The sequence below is a fragment of the Puntigrus tetrazona genome, chromosome 9 (assembly GCF_018831695.1).
Source record: "Puntigrus tetrazona isolate hp1 chromosome 9, ASM1883169v1, whole genome shotgun sequence".
Classification (NCBI taxonomy): Eukaryota; Metazoa; Chordata; class Actinopteri; order Cypriniformes; family Cyprinidae; genus Puntigrus; species Puntigrus tetrazona.
The window spans coordinates 13777335-13787489 of NC_056707.1; the positions used below are offsets into that span (position 1 = coordinate 13777335).

The 10155-nt window shown below is 38.0% G+C and overlaps 2 protein-coding genes across 2 annotated transcripts; both read right to left on the reverse strand.

The window, feature by feature from the left end:
* Nucleotides 1–291: 291 nt before the first annotated feature.
* Nucleotides 292–6118, reverse strand: si:dkey-91i10.3 (cytochrome P450). The gene is made up of 9 exons (XM_043248469.1): nucleotides 5225–6118; nucleotides 4855–5045; nucleotides 3961–4160; nucleotides 3368–3565; nucleotides 3049–3212; nucleotides 2744–2910; nucleotides 1578–1659; nucleotides 1264–1467; nucleotides 292–857 (listed from the first exon to the last, which is right to left on the reverse strand). The coding sequence occupies exons 1-9, from the start codon at nucleotides 5441–5443 to the stop codon at nucleotides 702–704; spliced, it is 1581 nt and encodes a 526-aa protein (XP_043104404.1). The 5' UTR covers nucleotides 5444–6118; the 3' UTR covers nucleotides 292–701.
* A 332-nt stretch (nucleotides 6119–6450) lies between these two features.
* Nucleotides 6451–9794, reverse strand: eaf2 (ELL associated factor 2). The gene is made up of 6 exons (XM_043248470.1): nucleotides 9580–9794; nucleotides 9023–9117; nucleotides 8792–8928; nucleotides 8539–8702; nucleotides 7641–7871; nucleotides 6451–7563 (listed from the first exon to the last, which is right to left on the reverse strand). The coding sequence occupies exons 1-6, from the start codon at nucleotides 9680–9682 to the stop codon at nucleotides 7514–7516; spliced, it is 780 nt and encodes a 259-aa protein (XP_043104405.1). The 5' UTR covers nucleotides 9683–9794; the 3' UTR covers nucleotides 6451–7513.
* Between the last annotated feature and the right edge of the window lie 361 nt (nucleotides 9795–10155).

Here is a 10155-nt window from a genome sequence, read left to right on the forward strand (position 1 = left end):
AAATGAAATATTTTGTTGTCAATTACTCACCCTTGAGTTGTTCCAAACATCTGACTTTAAATTTTTTTCTCCAAAAAAAAGGTATTTTGAAGAATTTCGGATACTGATACATCCATCAATCATTACGTATCACGGATTATGATTTATTAATTGACCTCTTAGCTACCTGAAACCTTTTTCAATGACAAATCGAGTGTTTCCTACAGCTTTCTAGTGCATTTAGTTTGATCAAACACTACCATCTGCTGGATAGAATTGGTAAATTGCGAAAATATGACAATACTGTATAAATATTGTATGCTTAAAAAATTATTTTATTCATTTATTTTATACGTTGGGATAAAAACAAGGAAAACATTGCATTAAAAATCATGCATATTCACTGACAAATTTAATTTTAACTTTCTTACATATGATACTAACATGAATTCATTAATTACAATTACATTCATTCACATGCAATTTACATAAAAATATTTTTACAATTAGTACATTTACAGTACACTGTATAATAGGCATCTATAACAGTAAAATAAGAGTTATTATAAATAAAAATGCTTTTTTATGTCAAGCAGTGTAAATTAGTAAGCACTTTGTCCATAGGGCTACGCATTTTAGTGAATTTTTCAGCTATGTAAGTCATATCAAATATGTAAACAGCATTATATAGAAGCAAACTGCTTTGAGAAGTGCACAGTTATTTATACAGAAGCATTTGCTTTAAGTGGCTCCTCTGGCCCTTTTTGCCTATCAAGAAACCGCAGGTCAATAGACGTGGCAGGGACCAGCAGAGTTCGCGTGATCGGCTTCACGGTCCTTCCTGAAGAGTCTGCACGCACTTCATAGTGTTTTATTAACTGCAAAAGGTAAAAACATAGAGGCAATGTTTATGACAGAAAGCATGCTGAATACATTAATCTTAGTTACTCATTGATAAGAAGTTGGGACCAAAGGTGAAGGACTAAAGATTAGGCAAGAATCCAAAATGAGCACAACAAAATGATCAGATAAACTAGGTCAGGACAAATCATTGGTTTCATGGATGAGTTCAGCAGTCATGGAATGACCGAAAAGTGTATTTCTTTGTTTTATACTGTTTGAAATGTTTATTTCCTTTTTTAATAAATCAGAACTTGAATCTAGGGATTTAATGTGGCCTCAGACGTCTGAGCCTCACTGTCCGGCTTATAGAACCAAAAATCTGTGAGGTACAAGAACGTCTTTTTATTTCATAGCAGAAATAGCTATGAAATGTGTTTTTACCCGGGACAAGAGGAGGTACATCTCCAGTTCAGCCACTCTGCGGCCCAGGCACGCACGGATGCCAAAGCCAAACGGCACAGACCCGAAGGGATGCTGGTTTAACTGCTTCTCTTCCCGGATCCAGCGCTGAGGGAGGAAGGCAAAGGGATTGGGAAACACCTTCTCATCGTAGGACACTGCAAAGTGGCAGAGGTGGAAAAGTGTCTGGAAAACACACAATAAGTGCAGCTCTGATCAGTTTTTGCTATTTACTAGCAATCAATTAAACGTACATCAGATTTGTTTCTGGAATGGCAGATTGTGGTTCAGCTTACATTTTTAGGGAAGAGGTGGCCGCCCACCACTATTTCTCTTTCAGCAACGACGCGAGCATTCCCAGGAACCACGGGATACAATCTGAGAGAACACGTTTAGAGGACCAATTAGCAATGGATTAATCGACATGCTATGAAATAGTTAAAAATAGTCATCTAAATTGACTATATTTATTTTGTTATCTCGCACTGCTGTTTTTGTGGTGAACAATTCTTCTGTACAAGTCAATGAACAAAAAAATTGTTTGCCTCATAATCTTGGATTCAAATCTGAAAACACACCTCTCCTCTGATGACATCAGTTTGACGGCATGGGCATGAGGGTGACATCATTAACCACGCCCCTCCAACTGTGAGTGTTCATTTCTGAAGTAAACTACTTCACTGCATCCAATCAATTCGGAGTAGAAAAAACAAGCCACGCCCTCTATTTTCCTCATTCAATATTGTTTCTCTCTGAAGTACGTCACAATGTGGAAGTAAAATCTCCAGGTTCGCACAGACTTTAAAGCAGCAGTCTGTACAATTTTTTGTGTTAAACATTTACAAAATGTATATAATATGTGAGTAGTCCAAGAATCCATTTTCCAAACCATGTTTTTGGTTTGTCCTGAATCACCTATAATAAGTGTTTATATTATGACTACTAGTACTACTAGTATATATTATGACTAGTAACTCCATACCTGTGTGGTTCATCACAGACATAGACAAGTAGCTACATGTTCTTTCACAACACACACACAGTTCTGTCTCTTAATCACACAGACTGCAGCTTTAACCTAAAAATGTAAATTTACTAAAAAGTTTATTTCTTTATCAGAATATACAGTATTTTGAGAAATTTAACATTGCATCACTTGCTCACCAGAGGATGCTCTACAGTGAATGGGTGCCGTATGGCAAACAAACTGCTAATAAAAACACAATATTTATCATAATATTCCATTGCTTCCAACTATTCTTCAGTTTCTCCACTGATTGACTAAAGCCGTGTTGATTATCAGCTGCTTGGACGGCACCCATTCCCTTTAGAGGAATCCAAAACTTGTTCCAATAAGTGAAACTTTAACTGTCTTTTTAAGCAGTATTTAATTTTTTGGTGAACTATTCCTTTAAATATGTTTATAACACAGTATAACTGAGAGATACAAAACACACTATACCGAAGAGTCTCTCTAACAACGGCCTTTAGCAGTGGCATCCTGGTGATGTCTTCGCTACAGGGCACTTTGTCATCTGGGCAGACACTGATAACCTCCTCATACAGCTTCTGCTGGATCTCTGGCTCCCGTGCCAAGTGATAAAGAGCCCAGGAAATAGTGTTTGATGTCTACAATGAGCATGCGTCAAAAATGCAGAATCTCAAATACGTTGCAACTACTAGTGATGCTTATTTTTTTTTTAAACCAGCTGTTGTAAATGGCAGGACAAGTAATGCATTGCCTCCATAAAGACTAAAGATACTTACGGTGTCGACTCCTGCCAGCAGAAGCTCTGTAATGCTTCCCAAAACCTCAGTGAAGGACATCTGTTCACTGATCAGGAGGTGCGTGAGATACTCGCCCTCCACTGGCTGCCCATGTTTCACCCTTTCCTGAATCTCTGCCATCTTCTTCCGCACTAGTTCATCCGCTGTAAAAAAAATGATCACGCATATCTAAAGATGACCGGCATTCTGCTACCTAATGAGTGTCGTTTGAATAGGACGCTCTACACTGTTGATCAAATGTTTGGGGATTCTTCAATGTTATTGAAAAAAGTCTTATATAGTCTTTATATAGACTTACCAACTTTGAACAGATGGTCCCAAACAGCCACAAAATGCTTCCAAAAAGGCATGTAGGGCCAGAGAGATTTGGGGAACAGGATCACAATGGGAGAAAGACGGAACATTTCCCCAACAGAGAAGATAAACTTCTGTGTTTCTTCAGGAACCACATCATTCAGACACCCCATGCGAGTTTCAAACAACACTGAGCATATTCCTTATGAAGGAAAAACAAAACAAACAATAAATTATAATGTATAATTATAGTGTGTGTGTGTGATCATAAAAACTATACTTAAAATCCAAATGACACAATATTTAAGGCTATATATACAGTATTAGCACAATTACTTACCCGGTGACTAATATATGAATAATATATGTATTTGAAAGTTAAAGACTAGATGAAATAAAGTCAAATGCAGGTGATTAGAAGCTACAAACTCGTCAAGGCCAGAGCTCTATACAGAATGGCCTCTGTTATCTAAAGCAAGCGTGTATGACATTGACCCTTTGTACTCACCTGATTCGTTTAACATATAAATGCTTGTGGATGACTCTGGCATAATTGAGTATCTTGACCTTGACTTTACTTAATATGTTATAGCCTACCTTCAAAGGCAAACTTGTACAGTTCTCCTGCCACATCATACACCATAAGGTCATTGCCTTTTGCTGTCCTAAGCTTAGCCACCTTCCCAATAAAGTCGCTCACCACACCATTAATAGCATTGGTGTAGTTGGACACATGTTTGGGCTTCAGCATGCGGGGATTCAGGATGCTTCTAATGCGCTGCCACTCCGCTCCCATTCTGAAACAAGACAAGTATGAGTACCTTTGTTTCCGTCAGCATAACCCCTTTCTCATACATCATAGGATGATAGTTTGCAGACCTGAAAAAGTGTCGGTTAATGTTCAAAATATGTTCAGAACATTGCTTAATGTGTTCAAATTGACCAAATGTATGCGGCGTTCACATGGTCAGTTAATAGTTGACCTCTAAACACTGAACAAGTAAGCCCTCATTTTTTCAGTTTATGTTTGGAGGTTTTTTATGGTTCCTCGAATCCAGTTTTCCCTCTAACACTTGCATTTATCTTATCGCATTTTATCGTCTGCCTCAGTCTCATCTTTAACACAGATTTCAACGCAATTTCATTGTTCACTGTAAGATCTCACTGTAAGATTCCCATTAAAATGCATTTAATATACAAATTCCATAATTTCTTTTATTAGATTTTGGTTTGCCCTTCAACGGACACAATAATGCTCGTCCTCAGTCATGTTTTCATTTTGTACATTACTCTGGAAGCAACTTTCCAAGCAATCAGTTATAAGTTGCTCAATACATGTTCAGGCGTGCACTACATTTTTAGGCTTCATAACATCTGCAGATGCTTTTATGGTTGCAGAATATGAGTACAATAAATGTATTTAAATTATACCATGTATGATATATATGCGTGCGCCAATAATACTAGTGTAACTTCTCCAGTGTAACTCACTCCGTGAGGGGTCCATAGGCATGATTGCGGAGTTTTCGGTATCCTCTCCAGTGGGGCATGTCAGTACGAATGGGGTGGCGACCCTCTTGCCGTAAAACCTGTTCTATGAGGTCTGCATTGGCCACATTGACAACAACCAGCGGTCCGTATTTGGACTTCCAAAGGGGGCCGTAGATTTTGCTGTGCTCTATCTGGATACATTACACGTAAGTTTAAATGAAGATCCGTGTTCCATATTATCTTATGATTTATTACCCTTTTGGGCATTGCTTAATATACAAAAATAAAGAAAGATATAAAAAACCCAATTTAACGACCGGAATGAAGACGATCATTTGGAGATTAGAAGCGCCCTTCACTGAATCTTTACCTGCAGTTGATGTGTCGTTTGAAAATAACCTTTCCCGAAGAGCCAGTATAAGGATGTCAGAAAGCTAGGACCGTGCAAGTCGTCCATGGTTTTTTGTTTCTCGCCACCTATTAGCGTACTAGTCGTCCGAGTGCAGAATACCGACGTGAGGCATTTTATTCCTCCGTAGTCCCGCTTGCATAAAAAGAATCCAGTTCTCAGCAGTGAATTGGAAAACATGTCTACTCTCGCTGTCCCCAGCACAGTCTGTACAATAGTCCTGATACAGCAGTGAGCTATTTTTCTTCGTAATGGTAGTCTGTGCCAAGAGAGACTCTTCCCCTGCAAATGAACTTGAGTAAACTCTCTTGTTATCGTGGGTGAATGCTGCAGTTGAGATTCCGTCGAAGTCTCCAGCGTTATTACCGCTACTTCACGTATACCACAGAGTCAGTGAAAACTTTTGAGAAAAGTCGAGGCTGCATTTATTTGATGTGTTAAACCAGTCCGAAGCTGTTCCAACGATTGCTCCAGTCTTCAGCAGTGTCGAGGAAAGTTACTTTTGACATTATAATATTGCGTTACTCACTAAAAAAAGTAACTGTTACTTTTCATGGAAAGTAATGCGTTACGTCAACTTTAAAAAAAAAAATAAAAATTGGGCAGGGCTGGCTTGTCTATTTTTAATATAAAAAGGTTCTATTTTTGGCAAACGCAAAAGCTCTTTCATACCAAAAGTTAAATGAATGATCCTCAGGCTGAAGGAAAAGTAAATGGACGCCTGTACAATAGAATGTAGAAGTAGTAAATTCACACTAAAGCAATAATCTAGACTCATTTTTTACTTATTAGTTCAGTTAGATTCGGTCATTGAAATTGAACACGAGTAAACAAATTAAATGTGGGGAAAAAAATATTATTTTTTATAACCTTTTATAAACATCCAACAATGTTTTGAAAAAAAAAAAAAAAAAAAAAAGGTTATGAAAATTTGCATAAATTTTGATGACAAAGGCAAATGACATTAAGTATCCATTGTCATATGGCACAGTGCCAACTTTGTGTAATGTACTAAAAAATTAACAACTTGCAGAATAGAGACTGTTACATTTTACCATACTCGCACACAAAAAAAATTATTTGATCAAGTTTATCATGCTATATACTTGAATCTCAGTTAGCATACTTAGATGCCGCTCTATAATAAGGTTCTGCCATATTGAGACAAAATAATCCACAAATAAACGTCACAAAACAAATCTTTATTAGTCTACACACAATTTTAATGATCAAACCTCCCACAGAAACACACTTAACCATGTCAGTCAACCCTGTTATAATGATGGCACGTCATATTTTGCAAGTAGTGCTCAAGAAGGGCTGGCTAAGGACATCCTTTAAGAGTTAGCGTGTTTCTTTTGGGCCTTCCAGAGGCATACAGTAAGACCTACACAACATAGAGACTTCTACAACTAAATGGAGATATATTTTAGGCAATCCAAGCAGGAATTACAAAAAAAATGGGTGTACTCAATGTAAGAGAATGGGATGGATAGTCAAAATACACCTTATATACAAGGCACAGTTTGTTATGAACAAATGTCCCTGAATCAGCAAAAGAGACAAATTCAAGTATTGCAGGTTGGGTAATGTGTAAATATCTGAGATTGAACTTAAACGGTTACTCCACCCCAAAAGAAACATTTTACCATAAATCATTTACTCCCATGTCCTTCCAAACCTGTAAAAGCATTGTTTGTCTTTGGAACACAATTTAAGATATTTTTGATGAAAAGACAAATGAAGCTTTTAGGGGTTTGACATGGTGGTACATGATTAATGACAATATTTTCGTTTTGGGGTGGGGTAACCCTTTAATGCACTGGTGCTCCTTAAGACTCCATATAAAATGCTGATAAATCACTTGTGCTTAAATATGATGAGCCTCAAAAATATAGAGATGAAAAGAAGACCACGGTGATCTTTCTAAACAGCTATTTCACAAACAGATATAATTCCATAACCTCTGAAGAAGCAATTATAGGACATTCCTATAAAGGTAACATTAATGCAGTAGCATTCTCAACAAAATAAATACCTTTTCTTAATTTACTAATACAGCAAACCCCCCCCCCAGCTATGTGTCCATTGGCACAGCTTGTGCCGATGCAAGCACTACTAAGAAACCGGGGGAAAGAAAAAAATAATTCAGAAAATTTGGATTCGGGTATCACAAAGTTTTATCTAGTGAATGTACTTCCTGAACACCTGCCCCTTTTTCAGCATCAGGTGTCCCACACGTCTCTGGGGTTAGTCATCGTCACTTTCGCTCCCGGACTCACTCAACTGGAGATCATTTTCTGAAATGAATTGACACATAAGCATATTAGATGCAAAAAAAAAAGTGACAGAACGACCAAAAAGCTCTGAAACTCACTGAGTGTGTTCATGAAATGCCCGCTGCTTTCCTCCACACGGCTTTGAGATGTGCTGAGGGCAGAGGTGCTCTGAGGGGGGGCTGGGGCCGCATTATGTGGGGGGCGATCCTCGTCCTCCGAGTCACTGCTGCTGGAGCTGTCCCCGCTACTGGACGAGGAGGAACTGTGGGAATCTGAGGAGCTGTCTCCGCTGCTCATCTGATCCATGACGCGTGCCTCTGCCATCAGCTCTACAAACACAAAAAACAAGAAAGATACGCTAAAAAAAAAAATCTATAGACATGCTTGTACACTACTATTCAAGGGGTTTGGGTCAGTAAGATTTGAATGTTTTTAAAAGAAGTCTCTTATGCTCACAAAGGCTGCATTTATTTGATTAATATAGTAAAAATAGCACTATAATGAAGCTTTATTACCATTTAAAATAAAAAATTGTTTACTTTATGGTGTCCTACATCTTGCATGTACTTACTACTATAATAACAAGTCACCTCAAGCCAAATCTTAAAGGTTTACTCGTTCCTAAAATGAAAATGTTGTCATTCTAAACCTGTAAAAACTTTATTCATCCTTGGAACTCAATTTAATATATTTTGGATGTACCCCGGAAGGCTTGTGTCTGTCCCATTGACTGCCAAGTAATGAATTACTTATCAGACGGAGAAAGCTTTTATGGGCTTGGAACGACATGGGGGTAAGTCATTAATAACAAAATTTTCAATTTGGGATGGAACCTAAAAACATATAACATATAAAAAACATACTTACCCTGAACTTTTAAACAGTAATGTACTTTTGTCTAATTTCCATATGTTTTTAGTTTATGTCTGTCTAATCAAGCTGGTGCCCTGCTGACTATAACGGTTTAAAGCTCTAATTTTAGTGTTTGCAGACTACCTCGCTCAATGTCATCCATGGGAGATGATGGAGACATTTTCTCCTTAGGAGGAGAGCTCTTGGTGCTGGATGGAGCCTTGCTTCCACTGCCAGTCTTCATCTGCTGACTAAGCCTGCTGGTTTGCTGCTCCAGCCTTGACTGAATCTTACTGCTTCCCTCAGCCCTGTAAGGAAATGGAAATATCGTTTACTGAACGAACACTTTAAATAAATGATAAATCCACCCAGACTTCTAACACAAAAGCAATAATACCTGGTCTTCTTGACCGCAATGTTGCTGCTGAGTTTCTCCAGACGATACTCCCCAGTGTCATGGTTAACAATGAGAACACATTCTTTCATATAAGGCCTTTTGGAACCTTTAAATACGGTAACGGGTGTCGTGGATCCCTGCAAAGAGTGATAGGAAAGAAGATTCAGCTTAATTGTCCATGTTAATGCGAATACAAAAATGTTCTTGTGGGGCTAAGGTTATTTAACCTACCTCTAGGTTCGGTAGTGTGACTGTAACTTGCTCTCCTTTGCCCACTTCCAGCTCCCCCTCACATGTTGTGTCTATGGAGGCTGGTTTGAAATCATCTATGCCCAGGAAGAAAACATTCATATTTCATAATAACCATGTGTGCCATTGCTGACATCAGACGTTGTGTAGTGCCGATGTAGAACCTACAGAGGGCGCGTGTTTACTGTTGTAATATAAAGTCAATAATTTCTCATGAATGAAATGCTCTCCAAGAATTCATTTTAAACCACTGCTTTTCAGAGGATGGCAAATGTTTTTCGTGTGGGTACGATTATGTTACAAGCACAGAGACAGATGCTTTTTTTATTATTACAAAATAACATTTAAAACCTGAGTTAGCCAGCAAGATGGTAAAGCACATAGCTGCCTTCTCATATGCCTGCGCACGTTGTTTGAAAACAACTTACGGTTTCAGTATCAGCGTAAAAAACAGGTCGTTTTTTCATTACCTACTTTATTTTTATGGGTTTATATAAATATGCTAATACAGAGATAATAATGTAAAAGATGCCACTTACATCGTACCGTGTGGAATGCACTTTTAGGTTGTTTCTCAAAAGTTTCGCCTAGTTTGAGAACGTGTTCTTGATTGTCAAAGTTTGAATATGCTGTTCCATTCATTCTAATCACAATTTTGTAATCATATGTTACCAGTTTTTAACTTTCTGCTTAGTTCGATACCATCTACGGCAGAAACAGACACCTCACTTCTGGAGTCTGGACCCGTTGCTTGCGCTTGCTACGCTGTGATTGGCTATGTTAGTGCACTCGGTCACGCCTCATTGGAGCTCTTCTTTACTATAATTGGCTAAGAACACCGTCAGTCAACGTTGACGCAACGTCAGACGGAAGTGTCCATTTTTTAACCCCAACCCATGGGCGCCCTCTAGTGCTCCTTAAGAAAATTGACCTTTTTTAATAACAGAGATTTTGCATTTTGCAACACACACAAAAAAACGTTAAAACGTATAACATGCTAAAGCGAAGTTTAAGTTCAAAAATATATATTGCAAAGTTTGTTCAAAGTTGGCATTTTCAGGAGAACCTAAATTGAGATGACTTTAATAGTATATTAATAATTAGTTTACATTATA

What these genes read in the sequence shown, in the direction of transcription:
- eaf2 (XM_043248470.1), bottom strand. Translation starts at nt 9,682, where the DNA reads ATGAATGGAACAGCATATTCAAACTTTGACAATCAAGAACACGTTCTC. An exon ending in TGCATTCCACACGGTACGAT is followed by an intron (nt 9,118 to 9,579) that starts GTAAGTGGCATC and finishes TCCTGGGCATAG; the next exon opens with ATGATTTCAAACCAGCCTCC. An exon ending in TCACACTACCGAACCTAGAG is followed by an intron (nt 8,929 to 9,022) that starts GTAGGTTAAATA and finishes CACTCTTTGCAG; the next exon opens with GGATCCACGACACCCGTTAC.
- si:dkey-91i10.3 (XM_043248469.1), bottom strand. Translation starts at nt 5,443, where the DNA reads ATGTTTTCCAATTCACTGCTGAGAACTGGATTCTTTTTATGCAAGCGG. An exon ending in TGCTGGCAGGAGTCGACACC is followed by an intron (nt 2,911 to 3,048) that starts GTAAGTATCTTT and finishes TGCTCATTGTAG; the next exon opens with ACATCAAACACTATTTCCTG. An exon ending in GCCACCTCTTCCCTAAAAAT is followed by an intron (nt 1,468 to 1,577) that starts GTAAGCTGAACC and finishes TGTGTTTTCCAG; the next exon opens with ACACTTTTCCACCTCTGCCA.